Source organism: Corythoichthys intestinalis, chromosome 12 (assembly GCF_030265065.1).
Source record: "Corythoichthys intestinalis isolate RoL2023-P3 chromosome 12, ASM3026506v1, whole genome shotgun sequence".
NCBI lineage: Eukaryota > Metazoa > Chordata > Actinopteri > Syngnathiformes > Syngnathidae > Corythoichthys > Corythoichthys intestinalis.
The window spans coordinates 4421893-4440275 of record NC_080406.1 but is presented as its reverse complement, the minus strand read 5'-3'; the positions used below and the strand labels follow the sequence as shown (position 1 = coordinate 4440275).

General features: G+C 39.8%; 1 protein-coding gene across 1 annotated transcript; it reads right to left on the bottom strand.

Moving 5' to 3' along the window:
• Positions 1-8820: 8820 nt before the first annotated feature.
• Positions 8821-17809, bottom strand: si:ch211-184m13.4 (uncharacterized protein LOC798560 homolog). Its single transcript, XM_057853167.1, has 3 exons — positions 17476-17809; positions 11637-12142; positions 8821-9097 (listed from the first exon to the last, which is right to left on the bottom strand). Exons 1-3 carry the CDS (start codon positions 17798-17800, stop codon positions 8930-8932), a joined length of 999 nt encoding a protein of 332 aa, XP_057709150.1. The 5' UTR covers positions 17801-17809; the 3' UTR covers positions 8821-8929.
• Between the last annotated feature and the right edge of the window lie 574 nt (positions 17810-18383).

Below are 18383 nucleotides of genomic sequence, written 5' to 3'. Positions count from 1 at the left end.
ACAAATGGCACCCAATTAAAAAAATGACCCACCATTTTTAGTGCTATATTAGAGTGTAATCATATTATTTACATATTTATTGACTCTTGACATTTTGCTACAGTTCTTGCTTTTATATTTTGTATGCACATTGGTCAGGTGCGTCTAACAAACTGACCAGAAAGTGTAAGTGGGTGTTGGTCTCAACACCCCTGGGCGCAATCCGGTGCGAAATCAAGATAAGCCGACATGGTAGTTTGGGATATGGGAGGGACTGTTTTGTTAAGCGTTTACAAATCTAGTTGTCGTATTCTCTGGGCTAATGAGCTCAACCGCCGTTTGTTCAAAACAAGTCCGGCGGCGAGGCAGAGGAAGCGCCCCGACTTCCTCATGGCCGAGACGTGTGCTCGTGACTCACTGGGGGCCTCTGCGACGCTCGTGCCCCTCGCTGACACTGCCCGCTGTGCCGCCTGCACTATTTTTACACAACAATGGTCGTGGAAAAGTCGCCGATTATGTTCTCACACTGCCGCCGCCTTCGTATTTTCAACATGTAACGAGTTATGATGCTGGTGGTGACAAACTGAATTAGGGGACATCCCTATGAGCATCTGATGCCTCTCAATGCTGTGCACATCCTGTATTTTATGAAGGAAGTTGTGAGAAAAACTCTTCTCAAAGGAAATCCTTTGTCGAAATGTGTCCCATTTTATGGCATCTTCTCTACTTTGGATGCTCTCATTTAGGTGATTTTGGAATTGCAGTTCCTGTGGGTGGGCAGTACAATTGTTCACCTGGCCTTTAGGGCGTATTTATTGAATATAATCCAGAATTTCTGTAGACACACAACTGCCTGGCCACAGTAGCTCTACCAGTCTCACCAATGAGACGTCCCAACATTATACGAATTGCACGTAACAATAGTCACATGACCACACTCAAGCTTGCAGTCGGAAGTCCTATGATCACGCCGGCCTGTTCAATCCCGTGGCATGGTTCATAATTTATTCACGGGGCGCGGGGCTGATTTTATAGGAGGCGTACCTCTGTCAAAGCTGACATTTCCATTGAAAATTCTTGTGAATAAATGCCTAAATCCCTGAATTCTTTATAGATATGGACGTAAAAGAGTCTTGATTTTAGGTTAAAAGCAAAAAAACATTTAAGTTGCATTTATTTCACGTGAATATTGCGAACTATGAGGCTAGTCAGTAAGAAAATTGAGGCCGCTAAATGTAAAAATAGAGCTTTTACTGTTGGAAATTCTTGTGAATAAATGCTTAAATCCCTGAATTCTTGATAGATATGGATGTAAAAGAGTCTCGAATCTTGGTTAAAAGCAAAAAAGAAAAAACATGCAGGTAGCATTTATTTTACGTGAATATTGCGAACTATGAGGCTCGTCAGTAAGAAAATTGAGGCCGCTAAATGTAAAAAAAAGACCGTTTACTGTTGGAAATTCTTGTGAATAAATGCTTAAATCCCTGAATTCTTGATAGATATGGATGTAAAAGAGTCTCGATTCTTGGTTAAAAGCAAAAAAGAAAAAACATGCAGGTAGCATTTATTTTACGTGAATATTGCGAACTATGAGGCTAGTCAGTAAGAAAATTGAGGCCGCTAAATGTAAAAATAGAGCTTTTACTGTTGGAAATTCTTGTGAATAAATGCTTAAATCCCTGAATTCTTGATAGATATGGACGTAAAAGAGTCTTGATTTTTGGTTAAAAGCAAAAAAACATTTAAGTCGCATTTATTTCACGTGAATATTGCGAACTATGAGGCTAGTCAGTAAGAAAATTGAGGCCGCTATATGTAAAAAAAGAGCTTTTACTGTTGGAAATTCTTGTGAATAAATGCTTAAATCCCTGAATTCTTGATAGATATGGATGTAAAAGAGTCTCAAATCTTGGTTAAAAGCAAAAAAGAAAAAACATGCAGGTAGCATTTATTTTACGTGAATATTGCGAACTATGAGGCTAGTCAGTAAGAAAATTGAGGCCGCTAAATGTAAAAAAAAGACCGTTTACTGTTGGAAATTCTTGTGAATAAATGCTTAAATCCCTGAATTCTTGATAGATATGGATGTAAAAGAGTCTCGATTCTTGGTTAAAAGCAAAAAAGAAAAAACATGCAGGTAGCATTTATTTTACGTGAATATTGCGAACTATGAAGCTAGTCAGTAAGAAAATTAGCGGCCGCTATATGTAAAAAAAGAGCTTTTTCCGTTGAAAATCCTTGTGAATAAATGCTTAAATCCCTGAATTCTTTATAGATATGGACGTAAAAGAGTCTTGATTTTTGGTTAAAAGCAAAAAAACATTTAAGTTGCATTTATTTTACGTGAATATTGCGAACTATGAGGCTAGTCAGCAAGAAAATTAGTGGCCGCCATATGTAAAAAAGCTTTTTCCGTTGAAAATTCTTGTGAATAAATCCCTGAATTCTTTATAGATATGGATAAAAAAAGAGTCTCGATTCTTGGTTAAAAGCAAAAAAAACAAAAAAAAAACACGCAAGTCGCATTTATTTTACGTGAATATTGCGAACTATGAGGCTAATCAGTAAGAAAATTAGCATCCGCTATATGTAAAAAAAGAGCTTTTTCCATTGAAAATTCTTGTGAATAAATGCTTAAATCCCTGAATTCGTCATAGATATGGATGTAAAAGAGTCTGGATTCTTGGTTAAAAGCAAAAAAAAAAAAAAAAAACATGCAGGTAGTGTTTATTTTACGTGAATATTGCGAACTATGAGGCTAGTCAGTAAGAAAATTAGCGGCCGCTATATGTATAAAAAGAGCTTTTTCCGTTGAAAATTCATGTGAATAAATGCTTAAATCCCTGAATTCTTTATAGATATGGACGTAAAAGATCTCGATTCTTGGTTAAAAGCAAAAAAAAATGCTGCAGGTAGCATTTATTTTACGTGAATATTGCAAACTATGAGGTGAGTCAGTAATAAAATTAGCGGCCACTGTATGTAAAAAAAGAGCTTTTTCGGTGAAAATTCTTGTGAATAAATACTTAAATCCCTGAATTCGTTATAGATATGGATGTAAAAGAGTCTCGATTCCAGGTTAAAAGCAAAAAAATGGTGCAGGTCGCATTTGTTTTACGTGAATATTGCGAACTATGAGGCTAGTCATTAAGAAAATTAGTGGCTGCTATATGTAAAAAAGAGCTTTTTCCGTTGGAAAATTCTTGAGAATAAATGCTTAAATCCCTGAATTCGTTATAGATATGGATGTAAAAGAGTCTCGATTCTTGGTTAAAAGTGAAATAAAAAAACATGCAGGTAGCATTTATTTTACGTGAATATTGCGAACTATGAGGCTAATCGGTAAGAAAATTAGGGTCTGCTATATGTAAAAAAAGAGCTTTTTCCATTGGAAATTCTTGTAAATAAATGTTTAAATCCCTTAATTCCTTATAGATATGGACAAAAAAAAAAAAAAAAAAAAATTTTGTCAGAATTTTATTATTCTATAGTCATATAGATGAAAAAAATACATTGTAAGCAGTTACTTATGAAGGAATTCGGCCTCCCAGCCAAGCTGCCGGAACAGCGACAGCCGAACCAGAAGGCGTCCCGATGGCGCAGCTCCAGCAAGTCGGCCGGAAGGTCAAACCCAGCGCGTTCACTCCAGCGTTAACCCTTTGTACCGACTCTATTCTGAACGGTTTAAAGAAACGAGAACAAGTTGAAAATGTATTCGTCGACAGTGATCAAAAAGCAAGGCAAAAACAGACGACGGAGAGGCAATGCTGGGTCCAGGGTCAGCAAAACAACGGGCTACATCATGTTTGGGTGGTCAAGTTCGTGTATCGTCTTTCGTGGCTGGGTCGTGGTTGCCACGGCAACTGACGCATGTCTTAAGCTCTAAGGCGCCGAGCGATCAACTTGTTGTCTTGGTAGGGCGAGGGTGTTCTGACCCCACTGAAGAGATGCTGACGTCCTTTCCTTCGCTTATCAGGCGAGGGCTGATAAGCCGCTCAACTTTACTGTGTCAAATGGCATGGAGTAACGTCTCCTTAAATGCTTTACTATAATGAATGTGTTAGACTAATGTAAACAGTTATACGGCTATCCTTTACACTGAATACTTGTTTACTTGTGTAAATTTTTTGGATGAGTACTTTTACCTGAGTAATATTACTTTGAAATAAAATTTCGAGCTACTCTGCCATGGAAGGAGGCTGGTGGTATTTGTGACCTACATAAGTTACGGAAGTACGAAACCACATATTTTATTTAACCTTTGTTTTGTGGGGGACAAACAACAAAATTACTAGATCATTTTCTTCAAGTTCTGGGGCTTCTAAAGGGTTCCCCTTTATCAACAATAACACATATTTAGGTTGAATGGGATGAAAAAGCATAACATGGGGTCTTGAATTGTGAGTTTACTATGGAAAACATACTATTAACCACAGCAATAAAACATCAACACAAAATAACACTAGTAACCTATTAAAAATTGTGTCATGACCCATTTTGAATCTCTGGCCCTAAGTTTGAAAGCATGCTGTCATTTGTAACAGTGATAAAGGAAGTGATCACAACCTAATCTTTAAGATCCAAATATGGTAACATATTTTTGAGAAGGAAGTAATAAATGAAACTTTTTGGACATGAAATACAAAAAAATTATTGCCACAGGGAAATAAGGCATTTTTTTAGGCATGATTGTGCCAATTTGAACTGTGATTCCTATTCCATTTTTTTTTAGATGAGCTTCTGCTCTACTACTGTTGCCACTATGTCATACGATATGAATAATTACCTGACTAGTAATAGTTTGTGTGCGTCTTCGTCGAAAAGGCATCTAACAGCATCCTTTTGTTGTGTTACAGTTTTTTTAATTAACGACATATCAGTTACACGTTGGTGAGTGCGTTGCACAGATAAACAAGCGTGACACCCAAAGCTGATTTGCTTAACCTGCGGTTGAGATAAGATTGCGGCATTTGCACAGGAAGCTAAGGCGGATTGCTCCTTGTTCAAACAAAATGACATCTCTCTTAAGACTACCGTAATTTTTGTACTATAAACCACTACTTTTTTGCCTCATTTTGAATCCAGCTTTTGTCCAGTGCGGCCTTTTTGTTGATTTATTTGGGTTAATAGGTAACACTTTATTCCACAGTGGCGTCATAAGACTGTCATAATTATGACATGATAGTATCATGGTCATTACTGAATGCTTATGCATAGACTTCATAATTCTTGACAGGACACGGGAAACAGAGCCGATCCGTAGGGGGCCTATTTTCAAACACTTCAAATTAGGGTTGTTCCGATCATGTTTTTTTGCTCCCGATCCGATCGTTGTAGTTTGAGTATCTGCCGATCCCGATATTTCCCGATCCGATTGCTTTTTTTTTGCTCCCGATTCAATTCCAATCATTCCCGATCATATACATTTTGGCAATGCATTAAGAAAAAAATGAATAAAACTCGAACGAATATATACATTCAACATACAGTACATAAGTACTGTATTTGTTTATTATGACAATAAATCCTCAAGATGGCATTTACATTATTAACATTCTTTCTGTGAGAGGGATCCACGGACAGAAAGACTTTTAATTCTTAAAGGACAAATGTGACTTTGTATATTGTGACTAAATATTGCCATCTAGTGTATTTGTTGAGCTTTCAGTAAATGGTACTGTAGCCATGCCCAAATGCATGATGGGAAGTGCAACCATGACTGTGCGTAGTGGTACCAATTGATATATCTTCTCTGCGTTGGGAAATAACAAAGGGTGTTAAGAAAAAGATCAATTACTACCTTGCCTCCCCACATTGCTTCCCACGATATTTCTAATCGTAGGGAAAGGGATTTTAAGGCTTTAGCCAATTAAAAAAAGGCTCCAAAGGCTGCCAAAATTCACTCTACTCATTTTACGCTGCCTTTTAGCTCTATTTATAGATAAAACGGTGCCATTACAGATTGAACGCGACAATGCGTGAGTGGGTCGTGCAGCGCATGCGTTAATTGTGTTAAATATTTTAACGTGATAAATTTTTAAAAAAAAATTAATTGCCGCCGTTAACGGGATAAATTTGATAACCATACCTTAAGCCTAGACTAAAGACTCTGGATGAGTGTAACATATTATGTCTGTAACGTTAAATACAATTACGTAGAAAACAATTTAATTAAAAAAATATATATACAGTATATATTAAAAAAAGGCATGTCCGAAATCTTTTTGCCGATTCCGATACTTTGAAAATGACGTGATAGGACCCGAACATCTCTAGTTAATAGGTAACACTTTATTCCACAGTGGCATCATATGACTGTCATAATTATGACATGACAGTATCATGGTCATTACTGTATGCTTATGCATAGACTTTATAATTCTTGACAGGACACGGGAAACAGAGCCGATCCGTAGGGGGCCTATTTTCAAACACTTCAAATATTTTCAAAACCAAAGCTGCCAACCAACCTAAAACCCAGACAAGCACCTACCTTAGCCATATATGTGTCTCCATGAGCAGCAGCATAAAAAAATTCAAAGTCGTTCCCTTATAACATCCTGATTATTTTCTTTAATATAGGTATAACAAAACTTAAAATTGTTATAAAATTCTCAGATTTTACACTAGATGCACAAAAATCACCAAATGCTGGAGGACTTCCTAAAAAATCGATTATTAGATGAATCACGATTTGACATGTGACGATTCGATTACGATTGATAAAGGTTAAAAAACGGTGATTTTTCCTCATAACTGTATGACAGCCGCTCGTAGCGGAACAAAAGTCAAGACACGTCTGCCACCCGGAGACCTTTAACAGACGCACGCAGAATGTTATAATGGATGCTGCCTGTAACTGAGTGAGAGATTTACTCCTTTTCAAAAGACTGGAAAATAAATTTGTGTATGAGACGGGCAGGGAAAGGAGCGCGACCGCACAGTTGTTTTTTAGAGCGAGAGGGGAAGAGAGATAGTTCGTTGTCTTTCAGATGTCAAGCTCTAGTTTCAAGTCATGTCAATTGAAAATATGTCCTGAGTGTGTTGCTAAGACCCGTGTGCGTTTATAAGAGGTGAGTACACGAACCCTCTTGTAGTGTTTAGCCTTTATTGTTGTTGTTTTTGAGGTGTTAATAGTTAGCGCCGAGTGCTAAGCTAATTAGCTAATTCGCTACCATGTATTTCATATGCAGAACATGTAAAACCAGGATTAAGTACAGCGGTAACACTACAAACATGCGAAAGAGTACAGAAATCTGTGAAAACAAAAACAACTGGATCATTCAAATGCTCTCTAGCGAACCGCAGACGGGCCTGGAAGTGTATTGGCTTCAGCAGGGGGACACGTCTGGCAGTGCAGGATTTGAGTCCTTGGCGGCACATTGCGTTACAGATAGTGGCCTTTGTTACTGTGGTCCCAGCTCTCTGTAGGTCATTCTCTAGGTCCCCCCGTGTGGTTCTGGGATTTTTGCTCACCATTCTTGTTATCATTTTGACGCCAGGGGTGAGATCTTGCATGGAGCCCCAGATCGAGGGAGATTATCAGTGGTCTTGTATAGCTTCCATTTTCTAATAATTGCTCCCACAGTTGATTTCTTTACACCAAGCGTTTTACCTATTGCAGATTCAGTCTTCCTAGCCTGGTGCAGGTCTACAATTTTGTCTCTGGTGTCCTTCCACAGCTCTTTGGTCTTTGCCATAGTGCAGTTTGGAGTGTGACTGACTGAGATTGTGGACAGGTGTCTTTTATTCCAATAATGAGTTAAAACAGGTGCTATAAATACAAGTGGAGCCTCGTTAGAAGAAGTTAGGCCACTTTGACAGCCAGAAATCTTGCTTGGTTTTAGGTGACCAAATACTTATTTTCCACTCTAATTTGGAAATAAAGTCTTTAAAAATCAAACAATGTGATTTTCTGTTTTTTTTCCTTCACATTCTGTCTCTCATTGTTGAGGTTTACCCATGTTGACAATTACAGGCCTCTCTAATCTTTTCAAGTAGGAAAACTTGTCAATTGGTGGTTGACTAAATACTTATTTGCCCCTATGTACTATTCCCTTCACTAGCTAACCTAACTTTAAAAAAATATTAAGTTATGATCACATGTTCTCCATCGTGTGTTCTGCATGTACTCTGGCTTTCCGAATGAATCATTTATTAAGGAAGACTTAAATTATTCACAATCATCCATGTAAATCTATGTATGAATCTTTGATTGTCTATCTATATATCATTGGCAACCACTCAGTTGAGATAGTTTTCCAACAACATTGTGGTCCAGTAAATTAATGAAAGGATCAATTGTGTTGTGGACTCAAGCTCCTCGCGGTCTTTTAGGCTGTACTTTGTGAAACAGCGTCATGCTGTGGCAAAAGACTGATATTGCAGCTGTCTTGCAGTTACTACCAGAAACCATTGGAGGACAGCATAATGCCAAAAAGGAAGGACTAAAATGTAATCACAGAATTAAGACTAGATATTTTTTACCCTCCTAAATATTTACTATGATTTGGACTTTCTTTGTCTCGGTGTTCCTATACTATTTATAGAGCAATGTTTTGTAACTGTGAGCTATAGTGAGGTGCAATTGAAAATTGTGAATTCAATGCAGACAGAAAAACGTTTTGACGTGTGTGAACACAAACGAGCACAGGCACCTGTGCGTGAGGGTGCACAGGAACAGCACATAAGGAAGTCGTATTGGCATTCACCGCAAAGGCTCACACTGAAGTTACACAGTAGTGCCTCATTTTGAGAAGTTCTGAAGGTTTTGCCTTTGCGATGTACCTAAAATAAGTAAGGCCGGTGATAGATGTTGGTGGATTGCATTTAATTTCAAAGTTTCATAACAAAAGCAACATACGTAACTGATTCGTTACTACCATATTACAATGTAATTACCAAAGCTACGATATAAGTGAAGATTGATGGACCGTTTTTTTCTCATATCTCAGCTGTTGCTGCTGCTGTTCTCAGTCGTCTTGGTTGAAGTGGTGTTGGAGGAAGCGCACAGGAGGTCCTTAAACAGGCTTAAGAGTTGCTTCTTGTATGTCTTAATGGCAAAGAAGTAGATGACTGGGTCCAAACAGCAGTTGAAATTCATGAGCGAGAAGGTAATCTGCAACAAGAGTTACTTAAATCAGTGGTCATTTGGTTTGGGAAATCCAGGGCAGTGCTCAGTCAGACAAAGGTGATTGTACCGGTAAAAGGCTTGATATATTGTAATGCAATGGTATGAAAAAGTACCTGAACCTTTTGGAATTTCTCACATTTCTGCATAAACTCATCAAATGTGATCTGATCTTTGTCAAAATCACACAGATGTAAAAACAGTGTCTGCTTGAAATAAAAACACCCAAACATTTATAGTTTTAATATTTTAATGAGGATAGTATGCAAACAATGACAGACGGGGGGGATTAAGTACCGTATTTTCTGCACTATAAGGTGCATCAGAGTATAAGGCGCACCTTCAATGAATTACTCATTTTAAAAATCCTTTTCATGTATAGGGCGCACTGAATTGTAAGGCGAAGTAGTAGTAGTAGTCGTAGTCGCAGTGGTGGTTGACGTTGCGTTATGTATCCACAAGATGGAGCTGAGTTAAATGAAATGTCATGCCATGATTAACTAATACTGATCCATATATATAAGGCACATCAGATTATAGGGATTACTGTCGGCTTTTGAGAAAATTGAAGGCTCTCAGGTGCGCCTTATAGTGCGGAAAATACGGTAAGTGAACCATCACATTTAATATTTTATGGCCCCCATAAGTTATTGACAGCAATAACTTCAACCAGACGCTTCCTGTAGCTGCAGATCAGTCTGGCACATCAATCAAGCCTAATTTTGCCCATTCTTCTCTACAAAACTGCTGGAGTTCAGTCAGATTGCAGGGATGCCTGGCATGAATCGCCGTCTTTAAGTCATGCCACAGCATCTCAATGAGGTTCAAGTCTGAACTTTGACTTGGCCACTACAGAACGTGTATTTTGTTTTCTGAAACCATTCTGAAGTTCATTTACTTCTGTGTTTTAGATCGTCTTGTTGCAGCATTCATCCTCTTTTTAGCTTCAACTGTCTGACAGACATCCTCAGGTTTTCCTGCAAAACCTTTGAATTCATTCTTCCATTAAGGATTGCAAGTTGTCCAGGCCCTGAGGCAGCAAAACAGCCCCAAATCATGATGCTCCCTCCACCATACTTCACAGTAGGGATGAGGTGTTGATGTTGGTCAGCTGTTCCATTTTTCATGACGTTGTGTGTTACTCCCAAACAATTCAACTTTGGTTTCATCAGTCCAAAACTTGCCAAAACTTCTGTGGAGTGTCCAAGTGTCTGTTTGCGAACATTATACGAGCTACAATGTTTTTTTAGACAGCAGTGGCTTCCTCCGTGGAGTCCTCCCATGAACAACATTCTTGGCCCTAATTTTACATATATATATATTATATTATATATTGGACTGCGTCAGTGATTTCTGTAAGACAATCTGGGTTCTTTTTTTTACCTCTCTGAGAATTCTGCGCTGACCTCTCTGAGAATTCTGCGCTGAACTCTTGGCATCATCTTTGGTGGAGGGCCAGTCCTTGGGAGTGAAGCAACAGTCTCCATTTGTTGACAACTTCTCTGACTATCAATTAATGAACATCCAGACTTTTAGAGATGGTTTGTATCCTTTCCCAGCTTTATGAAAATCAACAATCCTTGATCGCAGGTCCTTTTTCACAGAGCCATGAACAGAAAATGCTTCTCATCAAGACAATTCTTGCCAGGTGTGTGTTTTATAGTGGGCAGGGCAGCTTTAAATCACTCATCAGTGATTGGGCACACACCTGACTTAAATTGTTGGTAAAAATTGGTTTCAATTGCTCTTTAAGTCTCATTAGGCAGAGGGTTCACTTACTTATTTTTTCCCCCTTCTGTCATTGTTTGCATGCGATCCTCATTCTTAAATAACCAGATATCAATAGGACACGCCCCCAAATGACCTGATATGATCAGGCCACGCCCCCAAATGTTCCCAAATGACCTTATATGATCAGGCGACGCCCCCTAAATGTTCCCAAATGACCTGATATGATCAGGCCATGCCCCCTAAATGTTCCCAAATGACCTGATATGAATAGGCCACGCCTCCCAAATGTTCCCAAATAACCTGATATCATTATCCCAGGCCCCATAAATGTCCGCAAATAGACAGGAAGTGACCTCATATTGTCCCCAAACCAACCTAGGTTGGGGCTAAGATCTGTATCTCCACATGGCAAAGACCAGAAGTAATTTCTCCCGAAATTGCAGTTTCTAGTTAAATATGAACACCTATAAATGTTTGTGTGGTCTTAGTTAAAGCAGACACTGTTTTTACATCTGTGTGATTTTGACAAAGATCAGATCACATTTGATGTTGATTTTATGCAGAAATGTGAGAAATTCCAAAGGGTTCAGATACATTTTCATACAACTGTGTTCTGTTCTGTTCTGTTCACTTTGTATGTCAACTATTGTGTTAGGGTAAAATTATGGATATGGTTTCTATTTATCACAGAATTTAAACTTTTGCAAGTTTGTCTGAAATCGATGCCTCGCACTAATCAGAGGTTCCCCCCCAAAATTCCACTAAAATTATTATGAAAAACATCAACTCATCCTACCTGGGAAGACGTCTTGAAGGCCCTAAGTTCCTCACAGGACACCTCATGATGCATCTTTCGACTCATGAACTGCATCACGTTGATGTGGTACGGGCCGAAGACAACAACAAAGGTTAGGAGGATTAAGAGGATGATCATGTTGGTTCGATGGTTCCTTCTGGATGCAGAGTTGCACTCGGATACGGCCTTTAGCTTTCGGTGAATACTGGCGTAGGAGGCCAGTATGGCGGTGAGCGGGCAGCAGAAGGAGATGACGCAGGCCAGGAGCAGGACGCGCGGCATCCAGTCGGAGCTATCAAGGTTGAAATACTCCATGCATGTCCGTCTGCCCTTGTGATCCTGCAGCATGCTGTGGAACAGCAGAGGGGCAACCTGTGCTAAGACCAGAGCCCAGACCAAGCAGCAGACCCAGCGGACCACCTTGACACGTCGCATACAACGCAGCCGCTGAGGGTGCACCACAGCCAGATAGCGATCCAGGCTGATGCAAGTCATGAAGCCAATACCTGGAGAGGAGTACATCAGATGTTGGTAGAGTAGCCAAAAGAGTAGCGTTGGTTCAAAATAATATTACTCAAGTATTTAGTGAAATGAATACTCAAGTGGTGGAGGAAGCGAGCAGACAGTAGTCTCTCGATTAGCGTAACCAAACATGATCACCCTGTTTTAGCTGCTCTACAGCAAAGCAGAGAGCTGTTTCCGCATTAACAGCATTGACTTTGGACTGGTTTAACATCTCTACCCCAATAGCAGGTGACTGTGCGCCGGCTCGCCAGATACCCCCGTGCCCATAGTAACAGCATTTTCTTCAGTGAATTTGGTTGTTAGCTGTGTCCAATCCCAACCTCGAGAAGTGGATTGCTTTAACACTTGAACTACCAAGGGTGGATCAGTTGATACAAATCACTTTTGTAACCAGAGTAGGATCATCTGACCTTAATCAGCATATCTTTTCTGAGCACTATGGCCCTCATTTGTCATTCCCATCTACACTCGCAAAACCACAGATTTGGATTGCTCTAATTAGCATCTTGCGTGTTTGCAGGGCAGGGATGCCTTGGCTAATGGGGGAAAGTTAATCTGTTGTTATTCCAGCTCGCCTGTTGTCACTTTCAAGCCCAGAAGACCGGTTGTAGTGAAAAAGCCAACATAAACTAGACCAAACTACTGACAGGATCTGACTTTTCTTTTTAAGTGTTTACTTGTCCCTTCAACTCTTCCAGTTTTATCCTCTATGTTAACCAAATGGAACATACAAGCAGGGGTCGCGTTAACCGAATATTTTCCGTCGTTGACCGATTTTTTAAAACGGTGATGGAAAAAACTGAAGTCCAGCCGTCATTTTGACCGGTTGCAATTCACACCCCAGACCACAGGGTGGCGAGTGAGCATATTAATTACAGTGCCTTGCAAAAGTATTCGGCCCCCTTGAATCTTGCAACCTTTCGCCACATTTCAGGCTTCAAACATAAAGATATGAAATGTAATTGTTTTGTCAAGAATCAACAACAAGTGGGACACAATCGTGAAGTGGAACAACATTTATTGGATAATTTAAACTTTTTTAAAAAAAATAAAAAACTGAAAAGTGGGGCGTGCAATATTATTCGGCCCCTTTACTTTCAGTGCAGCAAACTCACTCCTGAAGTTCAGTGACGATTACTGAATGATCCAATGTTGTCCTAAATGACCGATGATGATAAATAGAATCCACCTGTGTGTAATCAAGTCTCCGTATAAATGCTCAGGGTTCTGTTTAAAGTGCAGAGAGCATTATGAAAACCAAGGAACACACCAGGCAGGTCCGAGATACTGTTGTGGAGAAGTTTAAAGCCGGATTTGGATACAAAAAGATTTCCCAAGCTTTAAACATCTCAAGGAGCACTGTGCAAGCCATCATATTGAAATGGAAGGAGCATCAGACCACTGCAAATCTACCAAGACCCGGCCGTCCTTCCAAACTTTCTTCTCAAACAAGGAGAAAACTGATCAGAGATGCAGCCAAGAGGCCCATGATCACTCTGGATGAACTGCAGAGATCTACAGCTGAGGTGGGAGAGTCTGTCCATAGGACAACAATCAGTCGTACACTGCACAAATCTGGCCTTTTATGGAAGAGTGGCAAGAAGAAAGCCATTTCTCAAAGATATCCATAAAAAGTCTCGTTTAAAGTTTGCCACAAGCCACCTGGGAGACACACCAAACATGTGGAAGAAGGTGCTCTGGTCAGATGAAACCAAAATGGAACTTTTTGGCCACAATGCAAAACGATATGTTTGGCGTAAAAGCAACACAGCTCATCACCCTGAACACACCATCCCCACTGTCAAACATGGTGGTGGCAGCATCATGGTTTGGGCCTGCTTTTCTTCAGCAGAGACAGGGAAGATGGTTAAAATTGACGGGAAGATGGATGCAGCCAAATACAGGAACATTCTGGAAGAAAACCTGTTAGTATCTGCACAAGACCTGAGACTGGGACGGCGATTTATCTTCCAACAGGACAATGATCCAAAACATAAAGCCAAATCTACAATGGAATGGTTCAAAAATAAACGTATCCAGGTGTTAGAATGGCCAAGTCAAAGTCCAGACCTGAATCCAATCGAGAATCTGTGGAAAGAGCTGAAGACTGCAGTTCACAAACACTCTCCATCCAACCTCACTGAGCTCGAGCTGTTTTGCAAGGAAGAATGGGCAAGAATGTCAGTCTCTCGATGTGCAAAACTGATAGAAACATACCCCAAGCGACTTGCAGCTGTAATTGGAGCAAAAGGTGGCGCTACAAAGTATTAACGCAAGGGGGCCGAATAATATTGCACGCCCCACTTTTCAGTTTTTTATATGTTAAAAAAGTTTAAATTATCCAATAAATTTTGTTCCACTTCACGATTTTGTCCCACTTGTTGTTGATTCTTGACAAAAAATTAAAATTTTATATCTTTATGTTTGAAGTCTGAAATGTGGCGAAAGGTTGCAAGGTTCAAGGGGGCCGAATACTTTTGCAAGGCACTGTAGCTATTGTCTCTCTTGATGCATGACGTCGTTGGCCTTACTCTGAAAAATGTCAAGGCAACTGAGTGTCCGAAGTTTCTTCAAAAAGCCCCAAAACGATGATGGTGTTGATAAAAGAGGGACTGCACAAGCGGGCACGCAATTCAAGTCCATGCGCACCAGGAGGAAAGTGTGAGACTACGTTCAGGCCACAGCAGGTGAACTGTTAATTTCATTGTTCCATATGCTACATATGGTTGGCTACCTACCTACTGGGGCCACAGTCAGCTGTTTTTGTCACTGTGGAGAAAAAGTTACATATTCATCTGCTTGATGTGTGATGGCACGGTGTGGATTCTCTGTTAAGCTTGTTCGGACAGAATATTAATTTAAAATGAATGAAAACTAAATACTATTGAATATGTTGAAGCGGTATGCAATGTTAAGAGTCTTGTTAGCTGTAGGCGCACTATCCTATTCCCCTCACTATCCACTCGCGGGGGCCTGCGCTTGTCAGTGATGTTCCTTATTCTTGCTATATGATTATACAACTTTAACATTTGTTAATAATACGCTCTGTGTATAGTATCATCCATCGCTTTTCCTTTTTAAATGGGCACTTATAAGCGAACGCAAGAAGTAACAACGGGAACATTTTTAAACAGGCATTTCACGGGAGAGCATTTCGACTCTTCGGCCAATCATATAGCGAGAGCGAGTGGATAGTGAGGGGACCGCGTGCGGCTCTTAAGTGTCTCTGTCACGTGACTGTCGAAGCCGATAACGCGCTCGGCCAAATGGACACACAAGTACGGAAGGTGAATTAAGCCAAACAAAGGGTCACCACAATGTCATTATCATCATTTTAAAAATTTAAGTGACGAGTAAAAATAGATTATGACCGGATTTTAATGACCCTGTCAGTCAAAATGACAGACAACGAAAAAATCTAGCGCAACCTCTGCATACAAGTCAGATTTTTTTTTTATTTTATTTTTTTTAATTTCCTCCATGGAACCATACTGTGGTCAATTTATAGTATGTCTCACATAGAGTGTATGCATGTGTAAACTGTATGGAGACAGAAAGGTGCCATTGGATGGTTGTCTGAGGCAATGAACACCTTTAGAGGTCATTTTCTCTCCGCCTTCCGAATAGACTTGTCCAGTCGGACAAAACAGTTGTTGTCTGTAGGACAGTGGACCGCTGAGGCAGGCAATCGGGCGGACAACCTTTTTACATCTTCCAAAAGCTGCAGTTTGACTACAGTACAAGGGACGGTGTAATAAAAAAACAAAACCTGTTATGTGCCACAGGTAAGTAGTAAGTGCTGTTAATTACACAAAATAGACAATAATCACATGATTTTTCAAAGGGTGCCAATACTTTTGTCCGGTCCATTTTTGGGAGTTTTGTGTATAATGATAATGATTTTTTTTTTGTTTTTTTTTTTTGTGTATGCTTCATGTGACAGAAAACGCAGCTGCTTTACAGCCGCGCTGAAACCTGAAACCACATTTTCTGGCAACGTCTAGGCTCATTTTACATACTAACAGTAATTGGATGTTTACTGGGGGCTGTGCGCGCTTTACTGTGCATGCGCGCTGACCATCCATCGTCTTCGTGTCCCCTTTTCGGCAGATTTTTTTCCCACTACTGCAGATTAATCTGTCAATTTCTAATGTATTAATTTTGTGAATATAATAAAAGCCGGCGTCACTTGTCAGCCTTATAAATGGGGACAAATTGAAAACATCATACTGTATTTTGAAAACTTTGTTTAATTTTAAAATAAACCACACAAGTAATTTATTTTAATCTGTTAGGATAACATATACTGTAATTTTCGCACTATAAGGCGCACCTGACTATAAGCCGCCACCCACCAAATGTGACACGAAAATGGCATTTGTTCATAGATAAGCCGCACTGGATTATAAACCGCAGCTGTCCTCACTGTATTATGGGATATTGACACCAAAAGATATTAGCCGGTAACACTTCATTGGACAGCGGCATCATATGACGGTCAGAAGACCAATTGAACCACCATGAAGCTTTTAACCAATTGGCTGCAAAGCTTCATTGCTTCAAGAAGCTTCATTTGGCCATCACTGCTCCCTTGGGGGAGACAGTCAACTTTTTATGCCACCTGCTGTCAAAACTGTTGTTGTCCAGCATGCCTCCTAGTATGCATTGCAGCGCAACAGATGTAAATAACAATCAAAATTCATGTTCTGTGCTAATTATTTATTCAGTTACTGTTCCTGTTGTTTAATCAATTGCTAGTTACGGTATTTGGTAACATTTTATTTGACAGTGGCGCCATAAGACTGTCATTAGACAATTAGACATAATTATGACATAACACTGTCATGAGCATTAATGAATGCTTATAACAGTTATCAATCAGTTTTATTCGGCATATGATCTCACTTTTGAATGGATGTAAAAGATCCGAGCTGGACATAAACGAAGTTGGTAACATAATTTGCTGGATGACACTTAATGACATCTGTCATAAGCATTCAGTAATGCCCATGATAGTGTCATGTCATAATTATGATGGTCTTATGACAGTCTTATGACCCCGCTGTCAAATAAAGTGTTACCAAATACCATAACAAGCAATTAAGGAAACAACTGGAACAGTAAATGAATAAAGAATTGGCACAGAACATAAATATTGATTGTTACTTACATCTGTAGGTCTGCAATGCATGCTAGGAGGCATGTGTTGCCTATCAACACAAACAAATCAACAAATAAGCCGCAGGATTCAAAATGGACAAAAAAAGTAGCGGCTTATAGTCCGGAAATTACGGTAGTTGAGTGTCATGTTTACCTGCGTATGTGTTGGCAAAGAAGAGAAGTGTGGTCATCCTGCATGCATAGTCCCCAAAAGGCCAGTCGAAGTGCAGGATGTAGTAAACTATCCTCCCCGGCAGTGTCAGAGTGAACAATCCGTCCGACAAGGCCAGGTTGAACAGGTAGACGGTGGTGGAGTTAAACTTCTGCCGTCTCTGGCACATCACTGACAGGACCAAAGCGTTCCCGCATATGCTGACGATGAAGAGCAGAGAGTAGAAAGCTGGGAAGAGGAACGTGGCCGCTCGCTGGTAGACGAGCACGTCACAGACGCTCTGGTTGGTGGTGTTTTCAGAACCCATGGAGTTGGAGAGAAGTCAATACTGCATTAAGTGTGACTCTGTACTGATGCATGTGCTTCCCGTGATGGCATATTAGAGAAGTAATACTTGGAATTGCATCTGTGGCATACTCAGTTTCCACCTCCGTTTTTTTTTTTCATGTGACTCTCACAGCCAAGCTAGCTTTTTGAAGTACAGTGCACTGAAAAAAACACACGTTCATTGCTGTATTTTGCAAGATACTCTTAGTAAGTTGGTAGCAGTGTTGTTTAGGCAGTCCTTTTCATTTTTGTCTTAATCTTTTGGATAAAAAATTGAAAGTTTCACTTCAGAAACAAAAAGTAATAAGATTTCCAACTATTTCCAATGAACATCGACAGATTATCACATATTGTAGCATCTACAAGGACAACGACAACTTGGTGATAATAAACACTCGGCTGGAAAACTGTACATTTTAAAAAATTAATTATACCCACCTGGATGCCACGAACTGTATGTAAAAAAAAAAAAAAAAGTTGGCAATAGCCTAAAATAGCCTAATGCTAGGTGTATTGCCGTTAGCAATAGCCTAACGCTAGGGTTATTGCCGTTAGCAATAGCC

What these genes read in the sequence shown, in the direction of transcription:
- si:ch211-184m13.4 (XM_057853167.1), bottom strand. Translation starts at nt 17,800, where the DNA reads ATGGGTTCTGAAAACACCACCAACCAGAGCGTCTGTGACGTGCTCGTC. An exon ending in CTTTGCCAACACATACGCAG is followed by an intron (nt 12,143 to 17,475) that starts GTAAACATGACA and finishes ACTCCTCTCCAG; the next exon opens with GTATTGGCTTCATGACTTGC. An exon ending in CCTTCAAGACGTCTTCCCAG is followed by an intron (nt 9,098 to 11,636) that starts GTAGGATGAGTT and finishes CTCTTGTTGCAG; the next exon opens with ATTACCTTCTCGCTCATGAA.